Source organism: Cyrtonyx montezumae, unplaced genomic scaffold (genome assembly GCF_038088225.1).
Source record: "Cyrtonyx montezumae isolate F1298 unplaced genomic scaffold, pur_monq_1.0 scaffold_7, whole genome shotgun sequence".
Lineage (NCBI taxonomy): Eukaryota > Metazoa > Chordata > Aves > Galliformes > Odontophoridae > Cyrtonyx > Cyrtonyx montezumae.
Genome location: NW_027072078.1, coordinates 9351628 through 9372647, shown reverse-complemented (window position 1 = coordinate 9372647; position 21020 = coordinate 9351628). Strand labels below are relative to the sequence as shown.

Here is a 21020-nt window from a genome sequence, read left to right as displayed (position 1 = left end):
AATGAACCCAAATATGCAATCTAAAAGAGGAAACCAGGCATTGCATTTTACAGGGAACGTAATGGCCTTTTTAGTAGGGTGGGAGACATTCCCACTCCCTGTGGCTCCATGTCTGTGTGTCTATGCATTACAGGCAACCCGAGCACTGCATGCAGGGGCTGTGTGGGGTTGGGCTTCCAGCTGCAGCTGGGGCTGCTCAGGATCCCACGCTGTGGGGGGAGCACCGGCGGCATTGGTCTTGCACATGTGGAAGCCAACACCTGAAGCATAACAAGAATGGAATGTGAATCACTTCGTGGAAGGGGATTAGTAAGATTTTCAGGAAAGAGATTAAACTTGAGGTCATTTCCTTCCTATTGTTAATGCTTTTGAACTTTTGCCAAGGAGATGGGTGAAAGGATTTATTTTTGTCTTTGAACACTTTGAATTTAACTGGTGTCTTTACTTTGAATACAGAGGAGTGAAATTGCACTTTATTCCTGCCATTGTGCTCTGTGATATGTCTGTAAACTTGTGGGCTTCCTTCAGTGTCTTTCTCTTGACTGGCATTGTGGTTAATAATTAATACTTTGAGTTGCTGCTGTCCCTTCAGATATCACATTGCAAGAGAGTGCGTGGAGCTGTTCTGATCCCAGAGCTGAAGTGTTCCTCACGTATATAGAGAGGGAAGCAATAGATAAAACTCTAGAAAGGAAATGATCTGTTTTACGTTCTCAAGATAAAGACTGTATGAAAATGAGATCAAAGATCACTGCTTACTACTCCATCAATTTAAACTTCAATACGAGAAGTTTTAGTTGTATAGTATTTGGATGTAAACTGTCAGCAATGTAGCATGTTTGGTGTAAAGGCAGTCATGGGGAACACTTGTGGATGCAGCTGGACTGCCCAAGGACTTCTCTCACCTTTTGGGAGTTGCTCTGTGAGCATTCAAAGCTTTGCAGCCACTGAGTTAGAAACAGTTTTAAATTTCTCTTGCAGTAGATTGCTTCTGGTGTTCTCTCCCCTTTTGTCCCCTTGTGGTGCTCAAAGGAACATGAAATATGAGAGCAGCTTCCACTTCTCTATTAGCACAAAGTCTATCTTAATTTCTGGGATTGGAAACATTTCTTGGAAAGTCTTCATGCTGAGCAGAAATAAGTATGAATGTGTTATTTTTCTTATTGTGTTTTTTGTTGTCCAATTTTCACATGGGAAAAATAAAATCAGCTCTGAGAGCTTTAACATAGTCCTTCATGAGCATCTTATTGCACAAAATGTTGTGCGCTGCCAAGGGCTCTATCTCCAGACAGAGCAGGTCTGGGCACCTGCTGTAGTGCTTGAACCCTACTTCAAAAATGACATCGAAGTGCCCTATCTGTTTGCGCCATCCTGGGGCTGCTTTGGCCCAGTCTGTATCCTTGCTATGAACTGAAGAAGCCACTGGCATCCACCAGGAAAGAAGGCTGGGGAAGTCAGAGCATCTGGCACAGAAAAGCCTTGTTCCAACCCTGTGCTGGAGCGGCATCTACCAGCCTGTGAGAGGAGAAGGAGGAATGGCAGTGCATGGTGTCCTGCCCAGGAGTGCCCAGTGGGCAGTTTTCCTGGGCGGAGGGTAGCTTCACCCCAGCTGCTGTCACAAGCAGTCTGCTCTTCCTGAAAATAACCTGGATTATAGAACAAGGGAGGTACTGAGTAAATGAAGGCCTGCACTTCTGTGAGCTCCTGCTGCATTTCTCACTGTGCTGGCCTCGCTGACATCTCTAGGATCTAAAAATCCCTCTGCATACACCAGCCTTTCCCTGGTGGATGCACTGTGGTCTGTGCTTTGGTATCCTCCCGTGGAAAAGGCAGGGAAGGAAGTGCAGGGAGGATGGGCTTTTTGCTTCCTGTACCCTCCGGATGGGAGTGGCTACAAATAGCTTTGCTGGAAGGACATAGTACTTGATGCATTATAACATTGGCTATTGGAAACCTGATAAACCCTTGATTAAAGGGGAAGAGGCAGACAGTTGCGTGCAACTGCTCCAAACAGCCTGGGAGTTTGTGGACATTCTTCTGAAAACCTCTCCTTAAAATGACGTGAAGAAAAGAGCAGAGAAGCAGTGACTGCAGCAGTGTTAATGCAGAGCTGAAGTGTCCAGAGCTGAGCTGCACAACCTGGCTGCAAAAGGCAACTTGTGTAGAAAATACTGTTTGTGATTAGAAACAAGAATGCTACCTTTAGGATTCATCCTGTAAAAACAGGTCTTTTTTAGTTCTCTGGTTTGTTGGATTCAAATGGAGGTATGCAGCTTAGGATCTGCACATACCCTTTGGAATGGCCAGGTAAGGCTAGACTGTCTACTAAGTGTTGATCTAATTTTGTCAATGTGTTGCATATGCCAGTGCCATCTTCTGTGAAAGATCCTCTGGTTCCTGTAGAAAGCCTGTGAGCTGTTCACAAAGTGAGTCTGGGACTTAAGTGAGTTTCACAGACCATTGGCTGTGAGTTAATACATTGAGTTAACATTTGGTTATAGGACAGTATTTTAAATGAGTTGCTAAAATGCGATTTATTCTAATAATGGTTTACAACAAACACTCTGCTTGCAAGTGCTAATTTGTTTAGTGACTTTACAGGAAGGGATTGAGGCCTCAGTTGATAAAAACTTATCTTCTTTAAATGTGTCCAGCTTTTTATTCCTTCGTAGAATTAAAATTGTACCAAAGTGATAAAAATGGCACAAAATCCTGTGTTATTTGCTTGTTCCCAGTCAATTGCTTAAGATACACAGTGCTCTCTGTTATAATACTGTTAACTTTACATTTTTGTGACCATCTGTTTTATTGCTTGCAACCGTTTGCTCACAATGAAAAGTTGAGTGCACTTAGTGGCAGCAGGGTTGAGAATCAGACTTCTGTTTTTCACAAAAGGTGCCATCATAGAAACATCCTGATGCTTGACTCAAAATTCAGTTCAGAGTTATTCTACAGTGCAAGTTAACTACAATCCTGTTGCTTTTAAAGACTGAGAAAAATGATATAGTAAAACAGCTCAAGGATGATAATTTAAAGCAGTATGCTTAGGAGAGAAACTGGTGTCAAATCACTGAATGTCAGCTCTAGACAAAATGAAGTCTTTTTACCCACAAGCCTTCCAGCTCCTCTGATGGACACAAAAAGAGAACATCTGACAAGAGAAATAATCTTTAGAAGTATCAGTAGGCTGAGTGTATACCCCCCTTCCCTCCTTGGTAATGCATGATTTTCAGTGTCCAAAAATTTATTAAAGTTAACCTAAAATGCTAAGTGGTTAAATTTTGTCAATCAGAACTTAATTTTTAAAATTAAGAATATATTATACAGCCACTTAAAAAGGTTTTATATAAAATATCTTCCAGAAGGGGATAAAAATCAGAGTTTAGGAGGTAAACCCCAAAGAAGATTTCCACAGAATTACGGGGGAATACAATGGTGTTACCAAATGATTGATCTCTTCTGAACTGAGCAGGATGGATTTCAAGATTAGTGAATTAGAAGACCCATATACAATATTGAAATATGAATAATATAACACAGTGTATAATTAAATCCTCTCAGTGATATTCTGAATCTCTTTAGAATTACCTTCCCTCTGAGCTCTGCATTAAAACATCTTTGTGTTACAGAATTATAGAATTGCAGGGGTTGGGGGGCACGTTGAGATCATCGTGCCCAACCACTCTGCTAAAGCAGGCACTGTACAATAGATTGCATGGGTAGGTGCCTGGCTGGATCTTGAGTAACTCTATAGAAGCAGTCTACTCCACAGCCTCTCTGGGCAGTCTGTTCCAGTGCTCCATCGCCCTTACGTAAATAAGTTATTCTGCATAGAGTTTAGTACAGAACTCCTTCTAGGAGATCTTTTTTGAAACAGGGAGCTCAGAACTGGATGCAGTAGGTTTAAATGTGGCCTCAGCAGGACAGAGTAGGAGAGGTAGGATCGCCTCCCTCAACCTGCTGGCCGTGCTTTTTTTAATGCATCTCAGGACACTATTGGCCTTCTTTTGGCCACAGGGGCACACTGTTGGCTCCTGGCCAACCTGTTGCCCACCAGGACACCCAGGTCCTTCTGCAGATCTCCTTGTCAGCAGGTCATTCCCTAAACTGTACTGATGCATGCGGTTATTATGTTGCAGAGAAGAGAGAAACATCCAAAACTTTGATACTTCTGGATCACTGTAGGGAACAGTTTATTTTTTTTCCTGTGCAATAAATGCACGTTATTTCCACGTAGAAGTTAGTAACTTCTTTAATGGTTTTTGTTTGTTTGTCTTATCTTTTTTTTTTTTTTTTTTTTTTAAAGAATAGAAGTCCTCTGTGTTTGTGGAAACAAGCCTTTTATCACTCAGCCTAGTCCTAGTGACTACATATGCTGGGCCCAGAAATGAACATTGGTTTGCACCAGAGCAGTCTGTACACTGGGGCTCTCAGACTAGCTTTAGTAATCACCAGAGGCAATTCTTATTTTTTTACTTGTTTTGCGTACCGCTCTTAGAACACATTTTATTTGTTTGTAAGTCTGTACTACATGAAGAGACTCTGAGGTGATGGATTTCAGAAATACATCTTTTTTATTAGACAGAAATAGTGAAAAATCTTCCTTACACAAAAATATCAAAAATGTTGAGACACAGAATGAAATGGAAACTCGACATAATCCTGGTTCCTTACATCAAATGCTGACTTTAGCAGGGTTTTCTGTGCTGTTTGCATAATGTTTGCATAGACAGACTGATGGAATACAGGCTAAAATGTGGGTGATGAGGTGGGTTGACAACTGGTTAAGCTGCTGCATTTGAACATATTGTGATCAGCAGCACAAAATCCATCAGGGCTGAGCAGTGGTGATGTACCAGGTGATGCTGGGGCCTATGCTGTTAGACATCCTGGAAGGATGCAGATAGTAGAAAACTGGCAGGAACTGCTAGTTCCTATTGAACTGATAAACCAGCCACTTGTGCTGCCATTCGGGTGGAGCTCAACAGGATGGAGAAATGGGTGAAACAAGAGGGTCATGACCAGGTCTTGCAGCTCATGACACCAGTATGAAGCTGACTGGCTGCAAAGCAACTTTCAGGAAAGGACTTGGAGGTCCTTCTGAGCAGGTCAAACAGGAACCAGAGATGCATCCTTGCAACGGAGATGGCTGCTGACATCTGGGGCTGTGTTAGAAAGTGTTGGGAGATGGTCCTTACTCTCTGCTTTGCACTGGTGGAGCCACGTATCCTGTCATGAACGTACAGGATCTTCCTGTGGCTCTTTCTCTTGCATGAGTGCCATTTTGTTGTGCTAACTCATTATGTTAAAATGATGCCTTCTTCTTTCGTTGAGCTGCTCAGTTCTTGTATATAGCTTTGCACTTAATATAGCCATACTGAATTGACAGATGTTGGGAGGAGCTGCATCCCAGCTATAGTCATGTTAGGGCAAAGTTGGGGCCGTGGGGAGAATTGCACCGCTGGCATGGACAGCTCAAGCTGGGGCTGTCAGACATATAGTTGTTACCTTACTTACCTTAAACAGTTTTGTAAAGATGGTGAATGCTGAAAGAGAGAACATTATTACTCTGAACAAGTTTGCTTCTCAGTAATCTGAAAAGAGCACTAGGCAGTGCAGAGTCTGAACAGGGATATTTTTTTATGATCACCCACTTTTCATTGTAGAGCATCGTAAATTATTCTATTTATACTAATTTTTACCGGGCTTGCAGCATGGTGAGAAATTAGATACTTTCTGTAATATTTTGTGTTTATAGAAGATAAAATAATACTGTGGGTCTTCCATTGTTTTATTTCTTTCAGAAGCGTAGACCAACAGGACAAGATACCAGTGCAGAAGGATGCTATTTTTTTTTCGTATTTCATGTTCTGGGAACAGATATTTTTATCTACTCTTTGGCCCAGATTCTAGAACAGCAGCCAGTTTCACAAACAGCAACAATTACCAGCTAAAAGGGGACCAGAATGTTTTAGAGTTGAGGTTCCCTGGGGGATATATATAGGATTTTGAGGAGTGATGAAGTAGTGGTAATTTTGGCATTCTGCTTTTTGTGCTCTCAAACACTTTTCCCCTCCCCATATCTGAGTATTGTTTATCACTGCTTTACCTTTTTATTACAGCATTGATAGGCAAATTTCTGCACTACTGTCTGCTTCAGTGTTTTCATGCTATTTGATTGCTTTTGCTGTTTGGTTCCTTTTTAAAAAAAAACCCATGTTCTGAGATTCAAAGTTATTTTTCCATGTAAATAACAGAATAACGATAGTTTTTTTCCATGTGAATAACTTCATGCATGTAGAAAAAAACCAGCTGTTTCAGGAGAAAATCAAAGCTTTTCAAAATAAATTTCGTAATTTGATTGGATTGCTGTCAGGCAGAGATCTGTCAGCATTTTTCATCCATCCATCTCTACCACCTTCTGTTGCAATGGCAGTGTGCCTGTGGGCAGAGCATCAATGATTTAGTCTTCGTTACTGCAAAGGAGACTATTTCTGGATTTTTGGAACTGAAAATCCAGGCACTTCAAGTGTTGAATCTTATTAATTAATTTTTTAGAAAATGTGCTGCCATCGTGTAACTGCCAGCTCAGAATTTGATGCTTGCCTTGTAGGACCTTTTCTGAATCTCACTGCTGTCCCTGTAAAGATTTCTGTTGACTTTATTTAGTTATCAATATTAATATTTAGTTATCAATATTAAAAGACAAGGAACAATTGATTGTAGCGGAAGTGTTGGAAATCTTGCAATTAAGTCCTTATTTCATGGTTTCAAACTTTCTTGGTGAGTTAAAAAGAAAATATTCAGATACATTTTTATTTACCTAGATGTAATGAGAACATTGAATAATTTAAAACTACTTGTGTTGGAAACATCCCTGGAATTTTCTGAGAATCTGTTTGCTTTTGGTAGTGATGTGTAATTTGTTAAAGTCTGTGTAGTGAACCGGAGGAGACACTAATGGAAATATGCTAGACATTAAACTAGCACTCTGGGGAAGCATGAGATATAGCCATGGAAGAATAGATTGGGGCCTTGGGATAAAAAGGCACATTCAGAAAAAAAACCACAAGGAAACCAACCCAGTAACAAAGAAAACCCAACCAGGTCAACAGCATGTTGCTTGTGTTAGTGTTATTGCAAGCTGAGTTCACAGATCTTTGAGGCTCCTGGGATGCTTTACAGGCTGTACTTTTAGAATTTATCTAGCTTTGAAAAAAAGAAAAACATGTTGAATGATTATTCATTGATTATGGTATGATTATTTATTTGTTTGTTTATTTTGAAGTGGTGAAGATAACCATGCATGCTGTAAGTTTTTATTGCCTGTGTGCTTGCCTTTGTGGAGTGTGAAGTCCTCATGGAAAGTTAAGCCTGATGGTACTAGAGCTGGCTGAGAGAAGGGATTGTCTGGCTGTGCTCTGTGCTGTGCAGCCTCTCCTTGAGCATGGGCTGTGGGTTTGGATTCAGCAGTGTAGGAGGGACTTGAAGCTATTAGAGGGCGTCCAAAGGAGGGCTACAAAGGAAAAGGGACTGAGGGCCCGGTGTGTGAGGAGCAGCTGAGCTTCCTGGTTTGTTCAGCCCAGAGCAGAACAGGCTGAGGAAAAACTTGTGGTGGCTGCAGTTCCACGTAGCCATGCTGAGCTCTGCTGTCTGGTGACAGTGACAGGGCCCAAGGGAAGGCATGGAGCTGGGTCAGAGGAGGGTCAGGTGAGAGTTAATGAAAGGTTCTGCTCCACACTGTATTTTTAAATTAAGAGTAACAAAGCTCTGTTGTTGATTTTTTCTTTCATAAATAGTGTATGGCTTTTGAAAACATAGATAACAGTTCTTTAGTTTTGTTTATGTGGGACTTCTTATCAAAGAAAATGTACTTGATTGGATAAGAGCTTCTTGAACAAAGCTACAGTAGCCTTAAGTTTTTGGTGAAATCTTTTTAAGATTGCAGAATGCATACAAATTTGTGTAATAAAACAAGAATTTTACTTATTTATTAATAGTCAGGGCTTCTGAGTGCCACTGAAGAAAGGAGGATGTTGTATTTGAGGCAGAAGGTATATTTGTCTGATTATGAAGCTACTTCATAAATGCACTTTTAACATGTTATGTTGCTGGCTTCCAAAGAACTTCCTGTACGAAAGAAGTTGTATTTATGTCAGTTTCCTCTGGGTCGTCATAATCTTTGAGCCCTTTCAAACAGCTTCTCCCTCTGTTTGTGTTTCATTCAAATAGCATTCTGAGTTTCTGAGCACAGGCTGGTAAGTGAAACTCAATGACCTGTTTTTGTTACTGTTGGGACAAATGAGTTTCTTAGGGAAGAAAAAATATTGATACTGACGAACTAATCTTCAGGGACTTACTGTTTGCTCTTAAGTTCTCTTTGGAGTTTATTTCTCTCATTTGTTTCGCTCATTTGTGTTTCTGGCTTATTAAATGACAATTCTTCCTTTAGGACTTAAGTTCACTAGTAGGTAACAACGCTGGCTAGGAAATTGAATATATCATATTTTTTGGTGTATGTATGTAAATATTCTCTCCAGTTCCCGAAATGTAGCAATACTTTAAAAAGTTAAGGAAGTTCTGATACCTCAAGTTGCAGTTCTGTATATCACTGAGAAAAATCTAGCAAATAATAGATTTTCACATCATGGAACAAGAACATCATATGAAATAGTGTCGCAAGTCCATGATGAAGTTGCAGTCAACTATACCTTCCCATGAGCCTGTCTATTGAGGTAGAAAAGTTATGGAATTTAATGCTTTATCTTGGCAGTTTGCCTCTTACAGGAAACCATATATTTACTTTGACTCTTTGTATGTCTGCGAAGTCTGCATGAAGTGATCTATCTACCTACTGTAAAAGAGAAGCCATTTATTTTTTGTTTCTTAGTTTAACCTTTTTTTTATTTTTGTGTGTGTGTGTGTGTTTCTGGGCCTCTCAAACTAAACAATAAACAGAAAAAAACCACCCTGCTTTTATAAATACTACATGATAATGTATATATTTTTTCTTCTTACAGATGAGAACTCTCCAGCCAATTTCTGGGATTCTAAGAATCGGGGAGTGACTGGCACACAAAAAGGCCAAATTGTGTGGAGAATTGAACCTGGTCCCTATTTTATGGAATGTGAGTACCTATCTATCCAATGGGCAAACATGCCAATTATGTCAAGGCGTGCCAGCAGGATAGTGCTTGATGGCCATTTTGTCAAACTCTGACAAATCTAAGGGATTGAACAGATTTCTCTAAGGGGTAGCATATGTCAGTGTATTTGCTGCACATCACAAAAAGCATATTACAAAACCAATCATGAAATATTGACTAAAAAAAATAGAGTTCAGAATTGCATTTGTATTCTAGGGATGTTCTTGGACAGTGTACTTCACTTCAAGAGAGCAAAAAGTTGCCTTGTGCAATGTTATGTAGTATATATACATTGAAAGATGAAGTCCCTTACCAGGAAGTTTCAAATTTCATCTGGACAAGACGTTAATATTAGTGGACATGAAGAAAGGATAATAAGGTGGTGGTGTTTGCTTATGTTTGTAGGTATTAAGGTTAGATTTCTTGCTGGGAATTTCCAGCCTTCTGTCCTGTTGCAGTAGGACTTCTCAGCTGAAGTTTCATTACACTGAAAAATCCACTGAGCAGTTTTGGAATACTGAGAGCCTTGGTGTGACTGAAATAAGCAGACCTTCAGCAGAGCTCTGCAGTAATTTTTGGTAGTCAAGGTTCAAATCCGAGTGCTAAGCCACTTTGTTAGATTACCAGGACTTGCAGTAAGCTAAGCTGCTGTGGTATGTGTTTAAAAAAATTTTTTTTTTGAAGGGGGTTTAATATAAAACTGTTATTTTATGATCTGAAGTATACGATCCCCTTATGAAATTGGATTCTTTAATTCTAGAATGCTGTATATGAGCTTGTTGAAAACCCTGTTAAGTGTAGCATCAAAGTGGCAATCAGTCCTAAAAGAGCTGTGAGTTGTTATACCACCTGTTTAGCCTCACAGTAAATATTAAGTTATAAATTAGAATATATATATATATACACACACACCCACTCTTTTACTTTAGTGTACACTGCAGTGCTTCTAATTGTAAATCTTGGCAAAAATTTTTCTTCTCATTGACTGATATACAGCAATACATGTATTTCTAAAAATGTTGGGCCAGGTTCCCTGTGCTATAAGTAATTATTAGAAGTTCTTATTTCTAGAGGCCATCGTTGAATCTTGCCAAGTTAAATTATGCATTACACAACACATATTTTAACATTTAAAAAAATCTTTAATCAAATATAATAGGATAAAGTCAAAATAGGATTTCACTACAGGAGGAAATTGTTGAACGGATGAAGATCAGGAAAATAACGAGGATCAAAGAAAATAATTAACTTTCCTGGTGTCAAAGACAGTAGTCTTAAACTAAATTAAAAGCTATGTTAGAGGAGTTCTTTGCCTCTTCCTTCTTGTACGTAAGTTGCTCTGAAAGTAATGCCTCCTATTTATTTCCATAGAAACTAACAAGATACAAAGAGCGCAATGTGTGAAGGTGATGCTCTTGAACAATGTTTTTAGTTCTTGTGAGTAACCTAGAACTAGCAGTGTTAACTGCAACACGCTTTGCAACCGGTATGAAGCATGCAGGAGTACAGATTATGTGTTGCTTGATCATGGGTAGCTTTACTAATTAGGATACTTGCTGCCATACTTTGAAGAAAAGACAAGCAATTGTGCAGCAGCTGAGATCTGTAAAAAAAGAATGTTTATGAGCGTATGTTGCTACGGCATATATCATGACCATGAGGATTTCACCAGTGACACTTGTGCTTCTAGTGAGAAGCCAAAAATTGCACTGATGTGCTTAATAAGTTTCTAATTCCACTTTCCAAACTGAAGGCCTCCACAGATGTGCAACACTTTACTCAGCAGCTTTTTCTTTCAGCGTCTAGTGGGAGAAGCATCTCTGTTGCAATTATATGTAGCCATTCTTTTTTTATTATTATGTGGTTTTAATTCCTCAGATCACTAAATCGTAGTTGCAGCAGGTTGTTGCACAGTTCAGTGGAGTTGTTGCTGCTGTGTAGCTCCAGATGAGTGTGGGAATGACAGTGCTATTTGGGTTATCACTATGCTCTGTAGGCAATAATGATCCCCAGCCTGTGCCAGCTGTGGACATGAATATAGCTCTATGTTAGGCTCTAACCCACCATTGTGCTAATATAACCTGTCTTCTGTATAGCACTGTCATAGCAAGAGGGGGAGGCCAATGGAAGGCTAATATTCCCATTGAAAATGTCCCCAGTTATTGGAATTAAGGTTTCTCTTACCCATTAACCTGCCATTATTGTTCAAATTTTAGGAAGAACTTTTCAGTTGTAGATATCTTGTGCTCAGGAATATTGTTTCCAAGAGGCAGAATATATCAGTCACAGGTCTTGGAATTAGGGATTTGTCTTATTTACTCCTCTTAGTAATGACATAAAGCAGAACATTATCAGTTCAACAGTACTTCGCTAGGAGTGCAGGGAACAACTGGAAGTACAGTCCCAGATTCAGCAACAGTGTCTGCAGGAAAAGGATGGACAAAGTATGTGAGTAGATCAAAATAAACTGAGTGGGAGACTAATCACAGCATTGAAATGCTGGCTGGAAAGGACCTCTGAAGGTCACTGATCCAATCTTCTGCTCAAAGTAGGGCAACCACCATCACTTCACCTGGTCTGCTATGGTTTTTGAAGTAGTCTTGAAAACCTTCAGGGGCACATATTTCATACGTGCTTTAGGATGCTTCCATAGCACTAGTTTTTTCCAGTTAAAAAATACATTTGCTGATATCCAGTCTGAATCTCTGAAGCTTACATATGGGGCTGTGGCGCCTTTTAAAATCTTCTGATAAAACTGGGAAGAGTTCGTTGTCTATGTAACTGCATCTCAGAGTGTGAGCTACACTTAGATTTTGCCTCAACTTCCTCTTCACCAGACTAAAGAAGACCAGATGGTTCAGAGTCTTCTCACTGGTCATTTGTTCTCAATCTAAACCATCCTTGCAGCCCTCTGGCATCCCCTCTCTGTTTTTTCCATGCTCTTGAACTCGAGGGACTCAAAACTAGGTATAATTTTTTGGGCATGTCCTTAACATTGCCAGCACCAAGCAGAGGAAGATAATGATTTCCATCTATCTACTGGTCGCACACCTCATGACCCAGCCTGTTAGCTGCTTTGCTGTAATTGCAGTGAGGTCACTTGCTGACTCATATTCAAACTGATGTCCATCCTAATCCCAGGATAAATGAATCTCGCTTGAAATTGTCTGTCTTTTTTGCAAGAAAAGTGTCTAAGCTGAAGTTACTAATGTTGAATGATGAGCTGAGGTCAATCAGCATGCATATTTTCTCAGAGGATTTGGTTGCATTTTTCCCTGGTGGTGTCAGAACTCAGGGGCATTGCCTGTCTTATTCATAATGTAAGATCTCTGCAGGGCAAAGTGCAGAGGATGGCAGCCTTGCTAACAAGCCATATGCAACCAAATTGCTTGTAGCAAGAGTATTTCTGTTTTAATTGCCTTAATGTTAATCCATGTGAGTCAACTGTATTGGGCCTTAGACTCTCTGAAATACTCAGATTTCTATCTTGTAGAAAAAGCATCTTACACCTTAGTTTAGGAAGCTGTTTTTCTATAAGGATCATTTTGAACTTCTTAATAGTTTCACTGGAGTCTTTGGAATTTTTGCTTATGTTTAAAGTTAAGTCTTGTTCAAGCTTCTGTCCTGAATTTTATGTTGTTACGTATCTGCAGTCCTGTAACTCAGTTTTTCAGTCATTTGGCTTATTCCTCATAAATCTTTCCCCATGGATTCAGTATCTCCTAGTTCCCAAGCAAATAACTTGTAAATACTATCTCCTCTATTCAAATCAGACAGCCCACAGAAAGAAGGGCGGGGAGGATCTCATCATTTTCATACTAAAAACCAGCATGAATTCCCCCTGAAGCATGCCCAATTAGCCAAACGAGGATGATCAAAGAAAACTCTCACATGCTTTAGACAAAAATTGACGTAAAAAAGTCTGTAGACTCTGTACAGAGGAGAGAATCAAAGGAATGAACAGTGAAATAATGAGATCAAGTTAATGTATTCCCGAAATGTGAGCAACCTCTGAGGGGAGTGATTGAGGAGTGGGGAAAGAAAAGATTACACAAAAAGGAAAGAAAATAAGTTTCCAAGTCCAGCTCACTGTCAAAAGCAGCTGATGTCCTTAAGCTATCACCTCTAGAGAAAGTGACTGGCTCAGGACTGCAGAGGCAGGCTCTCCTCTTTCTTTTACCTGGGAATGGACCCAAAGTGCACTGTGGGCATGAAAAGGATCTTTGTCACTTTAGGGACTCAACAAGGTGAATCTGAGCATCAGTGTGCCTGAGATGGTGTTTCCTTACATAATAGATGTGACTCTAAAACTTTCTGCTTCGAGGTTTGCTTGAATGTGAGGGAGGGAAAACAATGACTCACTAGATTGCTGTCTCAAATTGTTTGCTGTATCAACTACAGAAGGATTGGTAGACATGACCAGAGCTCTGCAGTTTTCTTCCTTTTTCTTTGAAATGAAAGGACAAGTTCAAGGTGTCTTAGTATGAATTGGTAGCAACACTGGGAAGGTGCAACACAGCTTCATGCTTTTGTGCTTGTTATGATCATCAGATATTTATCATGACATAAGACTCAAGACCATTATTCTCTAGTGCAGGAGAGGCTGCGATTGTTCCAGGAGTGCTGATAACATGATGGAGAGTTTCTCTGGCTGTCCTTTTTCAGTTGTGTTGGAATGGAGGTGATGGCATTCCTTATGGAGAACAGAGCTAGCAGAAAGATAGAGTGAAATGACTTGTGGGGAAATCTTGGTGATAGAGAAAGCATTTGAAAGGAAGCTTGAGTTTTCTGCAGACTAGCTGATACAAGCTGCTGCAAGCTGCTGCTCATTTAGAAACTGCAGCTTCTAAGTCTGCAATGTGGGCAATAAGGACAGGTTGTGTTGTGGAATTGCTACAGGAGGGAGATTCAATATAGTACAGTCACTGTCAGGCAACAAGTAACTCCAGTGCTTATGAACTGCCGCAGTTGTAAAGTCCCTAGGAGTTTAAAGCTGCAGATGTACTAGTAGGTAAAACAGGCCAGAACCTATTTTAAGCTGCTGGGTGCAAGTGGCCCAGTATGGCTTGTGTCTGTCCATACAGCTCCAGCACAGAAGTGTCAGAGGTGCTCAATGGCTGTTGTGTGGTATAGTTGGTTTTGTGCTTGTATTTTAATTCATACTGCAATCCTGCTCAGTTTATTAGTACGGCCATGGCTAAGAGCCTCCTTTGAGACTGGGTTTCCTGGATTGAGCCATGGAATCTCACTGACTTACTTTTATCAGTTACAGCTGAGGACCCACGTGTATTAATTACAGTATCCACAAGAAACACCTTCACCTACTTGCAGTGTAACGTGTTTGCTATTATTTATAGTGTTGATGTCATAGTCATTACTGTGAGTAGAATTAAGCATATCAATTTGCATATGTTTTCTTCACATCTTGAACAATAATTCGTAGTGGCAGCTGTTGGGATTCATCCAGACACTGCCAGTCTCGTCACATCAGTCATTTCCAGATCACTCTTGGGATGTTTGTGGTTAAATCCCTTCTGGTGCCACACTGCAGTGCTCAGATGTGGTAACTGCACAGACTGTTTCTATTTTGTCCTCAAAATCTCAGTTTTGTGGCATGACTGAGATATATTCAGAAAGTGTAGTGCTGACACGTGTGTTTGAATTACACTGAAATAATGTTACAAGTGAAGTTTTATTTAGAGTTCTCTGTATTCAGTCCTTATTTCAATGAAATTATAAGTTTTATAAAAATAGGGAATGGAGTCTGAAACTTGATGTAATTTGCAGTTAGCAGTGTAAGATCCCCGCCCTCTTTTCTGCTTAAAAGTACTAAGAGAGGCTGAAAAAAACTAATGGGTTTTGTAATGGAACTCTGTGTGCTTTTAGTTTTTAAAGGTGCTCTAGAGCAGTTGTTATTGTCTGGTAGAGATAGGAGCACAGTTCCAAAACATCGGTCAGTGGTCAATGTTAATGAGTATTCTATCAAAATAAATCATTACTTTTACCCAGCGTATAAATTTTGAGGGTTTAATTTAAATTGTAAAGGTCATGTTATCCTGACATGGAGGCCTGGGTCTGGGTGGCATTGTGTAACCAGTGCCCTCTCAGTAGTCTGGCTGGGCTGTGTTTCTCATAATTATTGTCACAGCTCTATTTATAATCCCGTTCATCAAGATGGAAATACTTTTTATTATACTTTTGCAATTTATGTCTGTTATCTCTTAGAAGTTATTTTTGATTATCACAATTGAAATAGGATCATGTCTTGTGGTTTTTTTTTGCAATTTATGACAAGCCTTGTTGACTTCCTTAAGCGCATAATACTAAGGTATTTTATTATGAAGGTTAGATTATAATTAAACACTTGGCCAAGGTGGAATATAATAGACAGTGCTTGTGACTATAAATAAGTGTTTCAGGGTTGCAGCAAAGTGAGCACGGGTGCAAGGCCAGGTTGGTGGGCTGTTACTTCAGCAGATCTTGCTCTGTAGTTGCCTTTGAAGCAGTTAAGTGAGGAGAGACCACCAGTGGACAGAAAACTTCTGTTACTGATACTATTTTTGCCAGAAAGTTCTCTGTGGTTCTGCTTAGGTCAGTTTTGAGGGTTTTTATCACTCCTATAAAATACTGTGATAGACCTGCTGTTGGAAACAACAGGTATCAGAAGTCAGCCTCCTGCACTCTGCTCTCCCGTTTGCTGTCATGAGTAGTCAAAAAGGTCCTTACTTAAAATTATGCAGAGGAAAGAATGTATAATATTTGATCAAGAAGGTTGTGTTCACTGCAGCCATGCTAAAGAAAATAAATTCAACTGACAGGATGTGAGAAGTACTTTTGAATTTCTGCACTTCTAAACATTTATAAATTTCTGCAGTTGTCTATTAGGTGGATGTGTTCAGCTGGGAAAAATTAGTTTTTAACCCAGTGCTTTTTCCCAGGCTTACCTCTCCCTTTATGCATTTGTAAAGACTGAATGTGAGCGGCTTAATTTGTTACAGTGCCAGAATTTTCTTAAACGTTTTGGAAAACATTTCTATCATTTTTTTGCCAAAATTCCCAATTCTCGTTTAATGTTTGAGGATATATACTCAGGTCTGCAGAGGGCCATGGATTTAGGCATGTGACTCCATATCTAGCTGCCGTGTCCGCGAGCTGGGCAGCTCTTGTGCAGCTGGCAGGGAGCATCAGGCCACTGCAGCCCTGTGAGGATTTGCCTTAGCTTTTGGAGATCTGTCTGCCATCCCCTCTTAGTGGAGTGTATGAAGACCTTAGCTCTGATATAGAAGTTTCAGTTTGGTAGGAGATATCTTACTTAAGGACACAGGTTAATATTTTGGGTTGGTGGCATGCAACACAGGATGTTTGCAGCTGTCTGGTGGTTGCTTCCACTATTGTAAGCATATGACTTTTGCAGTGGCAAGTTTGTGGGAGTGTGTTATAACCTACCTGTCAGGCCTCTCTGTAATTATATTTCGGCCATCGTCCTCAATACCAAAGAGGTTTTATCTGTTTGGCTTGCTGAATTATGATTAATTGTGATTACAGCACATTTCACATTCATGGGTAACCTGAACAGTGGTGTCCATAGCCAAGTCCATCTCTTGATCCCGAGCAAACTGCTCTCAGAATGAGTAGTTTTATTTTCCTGAATTATTTCTCTCCTGGAAAGAATGTGTTCTTCTAAAATCACACTGGTGTTTATGTACTCCAAGTTTCTGTATTTCATGTATCTTTTGTTAGGTAAAGATAGAGGCAGAAAACACAGATAAAGCAGGGAACTTTGGAGAATTACTGATGTTTTGAAGGCAAACTATTACGTGGTATAAACAGATCTCTGTATTATTGAAGAGACGAGTGCATGGTCCGTAGAGGGAAGCACAGCATTACAATTTCATGCAAGAGTTCTTTTGAAATTCAAATATCACTATTTGAGTCCCAGAAACCTTTGTTAATTCCAGAGTTTTTATATAATGGAGCTGAGCTACAAAACTATGGTTATAAAATGATAACAGGTATTGGCTTTAAAAGAGGAGAATTACAGAGTGTTCAGATTAATTAACACGTATCTCTTCTCATATGACTGCGTGCAGTATCTTTCAAACGCTCACAGATACCCCAATTTCACTTTGTCCTATTTTTAAATGAAGAGGAAATGTCTGGTGGCTGTAGGAATTCCTTGTGGTCTCTGTGATGTCTAGAGAAACGTCAGAGACAATGGGACGTGTGTGGCAGCAAGAACGCAGTGCTAGGTGCAGTCAGTTTTTCCCATGGATGAAAATATTTTTTGATCTGTGAAGCCACATCTTTCTTGAATCAAGCACAGAGCAAATAGTATGTGGTCATGTATGGGTGTCTTTCCTTTGCTGGATTTACTGCTGCTACCTTTTTCAGTACAGATCTCAAACAAGATAAACGGATAAGCACTTTGGGGAAAGAAGTGGGAAAGAAAAGAAATAAAAGAGCAAATTTTCAACTTAAAGGAAACATTTCCAAACAAACGAGCAGAACAAATGAAAGAAAGTAGGAAAAGTCAGTATGCTGCCCTTTATACTATGGAATGGTTGAGAGAAAGCCTGAATATTAATAGATATTGAACTCAGCTTTCTCAATATTAAAATAATGTTTGCAGAAATGTGCTGTTTGCAAAGAACTCCCTGTATTTGTGTGGCCTTATTTGTACATAATAGGTTGATGTATATTCTGTCAGGGTTGCCAGTTCTATTTTTAATATATCTGGACCTTGGGAATTCATTAGACATGAAGAGCAAATATTCAAGTCACAGTTTTTCTTCTAACACCGTAGAGAAAATGTCAAAGAGCTAGATCCTCAGCTGTTCTGAGTTGGCACAATCCCTCTGAGATTTATTTCTGTGTTAAGTATTAATAGTACTTTTAAAAATTACTAGATATAAGAAGAATAATCTGCTTATCTGTCTCTGGTCCTATGAGGGAATTGTATTCTTTCTGTGTGCAAGAAAAGATTTTGCAAACTTTTATTCACTATAACAATGTCTGTATGCATGTCCCAGATAGCCTGTTTTTAAATTTCATGCTGAATTTCAAGCACAACTTCTCCTGTGTTAATCCTATCAACGCGGTGCTGACAGCACTTCTGCAGTTCCTGTGTGTAGAGCTGTATAAAGCCCAGACCTTATAAATGCTGCTTCTCCTGAGGAGCAAGAGAAGTTTCCAGATGTAATATGTTTAAGTTTTTTAAGTTTTTCTAATTGTTACAATTAGGCCTGAAGGCTTCTTTTAATTTATTTTTATTATTATTATTTTTTTTTAATTTCATTTGTATGGGTGAAATTGTATGTTCTGTTTCTTGAATAGTTTTCTTCTACCACCAGCTACATACGCTTAGTGAAGAGTACTATATGGTCATATAGAGAGAAACTCGTTGAAAGAAATCTGAGAATCCAAAGCTTTCAGGGTTACACTTCAGTGTTTAGGGTTAGATGGAGGCTTTAGGCTAGATGATTGTGTTTTGATGGTGTATGTGAACTCAGTTGTGAGGAAGAGGGGTCAGCAGCCCTCTACCACCTCAGTCCCCAATGGGCTAGGAGCTACGCGCTTGTCTTTGAAGGCCAGCTTGGAGGGAGAATGTAATTGAACGTTGAGCTATAACTGCAGCAAATTAGGAATTAAAAAAAAATCCTTTTTGGCTGAGCAGACTTGAAGAATGGATTTTAATCCTTCTGAGTAGGGATAAACAGACCTTTTATCTCGCAGTGGCAAGGAACCTAATTCCTCAAGGAATCATGCTATACATCTCAAAATTATTTTTAGTACACACTTTTATATTTTAAGGCTACTGATGTACTGTTAAACCAAGTCAGAGGAATTGAACTGCCAAGACTTTCATCCACAAGGCCCAGTCTGTCCAATCTGGTTGCTGTAAATTGCACTTGCCTGTGGCCATTTCTGTCTGGGTGTGGTCATTTCTGTATCCAGACGTAAACCTTCATCAACCTTCTACACAAGAGTTGTAGAGGTGGAAAATGAGATTGTTCCAGACAGAGAAAGTCTCATAGGATCAAGGGCAGCTTGTTCTGCTGTGTTGGAAGAATGCAGATGAACAACAGTGGGGAGAGGTCAGATTTCAGTGAAATTTAGTACTCTTTTGTTTGCCGCAAATGCAATTTAGCAAAACTTTATTCAGTGGGGCCAGAAGCATGGTGAAACTTTCATCTTTCCTGTGTTCCAATATGAAGTGCTTCCAGTTTCCTTCAGATATGTGTCATGAGACTTCTTTCAAAGACTGATAAGAGTCATGCTGGTAGCACGTCTTGGTAAGCCTTCCTTTGCAACTGCGTATCTTGAAATAGCCAGATATTGCATATTACTGCAGAATACACAAAGAAGAATTGACCAACTGCTCTAAATTTCCTCCTAAAGTATTTCTGAAAACAGATCACTGAATGATGGATTCAGCTTATATAGAATGAGCTTTCAAGAGGGAACTGAACAGCATGTTAATAGCTCTACAAAATAATCAGCTATAGTTGAATCTCCACTCCTGTCAGAATGTCAGAATATCTGTGGGGCTAAATGCATAATCCAAACTTTGAAAGCCTGAGTTATATAGTATTTTGTCTCATGCTCAAGCTATGTCTGTTTATTCTCTTATTTTACTGAGGTCAAGGGTATTTTTTGATTGGCACGCTAAATGGTAGTAAAGGGTTTGATGGGTCATACAAGAAGGCAAATCTTATTGGTGGGGCTCTGCAGGAGTTAATACAAGACTCGGTGCTTTAAAATATTTTCACTGGTGGTTTGAAAATGAATCCAGGCTTCCTGCTGATTTCATCTTTGGGTGATATGAGAATTTGTAGAATGGGAAGGAAAAAAAAAAGCAATCAAAGGTCCATATAGAGTGATCCAGCAATCTGGGCTCAACCAAATAAAATTAATTCTGATACTGCTGGCTTCAGAGTGAAAGGCAGACAGGCCATGCATGCAAAATGGATGAGTGTATCCTACATCTCAACATCATCTTGCCAAATAGCCTGTGACTAAGGTATTTTTTGAGTATTTGAGCAGAGGATCATCTGGCGGGACCATGAGAATAATCCCCCTTATTTGGTGAGGCTCATGATAAATACTTTGAATAGTTGTGGAGTTCATAAGTCAACATTCGTTTTGAGAAATGAAGGAAGAGCAACAAAAGAGCACAGTAGTGATAACAGGAGATGATCTAATCATTTATTTTCTCCTCCATATCCTAAGAATCAACTCAGAGGAAAAGTAGTTACCTTACAGCAAATGGGGTTGTATTACAGTCCATGGAAATATATCCTGAATCTGCATCCTGATTCTCTGCAGGTTGCAAGAAGACATAGTTCATTTATAGTTATTGTGTGCTTCTACAGCAGATGCGAGTCAGGCTGTGGACAGAAGTGAGCTATGACTCCCTCTACATGGTCCTTTCATTTTCTTTTGCATACTGTCAGTCACAAAGGATTTGATGTGATTTTTTATTTTGTTTTGTTTTTTAGCTGAAATAAAGATCTGTTTTAAATACTACCATGGTGTTAGTGGAGCCCTCCGAGCTACTACTCCATGCATCACTGTGAAAAACCCTGCTGTGATGGTAAGTTTAGCCTACATATTTGTTGCACTTGTGTGAGATAGTAACTGCCAGGCAAATGTATCTCGTGTCACCGTTAAGTGCAATCTTTATAGGGGAGGTGGGGAAAAAGTTGTTAGATTGTAATCACCAAAATAAGGAAATATATTTTTTGGTTTTCTATTTTTCTTTATAAAATTTTTCATTACAAAATGACATTAGAAATCCCTGAGCATAACTGAAATCCTTAATACTAACAATTTGGTTTTGCTTGATTTCAATTTGAATGCTGCCAGTTTGATGTA

General features: G+C 39.5%; 2 protein-coding genes across 4 annotated transcripts in view; both read left to right on the top strand.

Moving 5' to 3' along the window:
* Window positions 1-21020, top strand: part of HECW2 (HECT, C2 and WW domain containing E3 ubiquitin protein ligase 2) — a 171626-nt gene that overhangs the window by 89604 nt on the left and 61002 nt on the right. For 2 of the 3 annotated variants that reach the window (XM_065750608.1, XM_065750609.1), the window contains exons 3-4: window positions 9021-9128; window positions 20645-20739. In XM_065750608.1, coding sequence (XP_065606680.1) covers window positions 9021-9128; window positions 20645-20739 — 203 coding nt within the window. Of the gene's footprint in view, window positions 1-1978; window positions 2308-9020; window positions 9129-20644; window positions 20740-21020 lie in introns of those variants that run through there. The other variant, XM_065750610.1, reaches the window with a different exon arrangement.
* STK17B (serine/threonine kinase 17b) overlaps window positions 13156-21020 on the top strand; it is a 93964-nt gene continuing 86099 nt past the window's right edge. The window contains exon 1 of the mRNA XM_065750616.1: window positions 13156-13166. The gene's annotated coding sequence lies outside the window, so the exon portion shown is untranslated. The remainder of the gene's footprint in view (window positions 13167-21020) is intronic.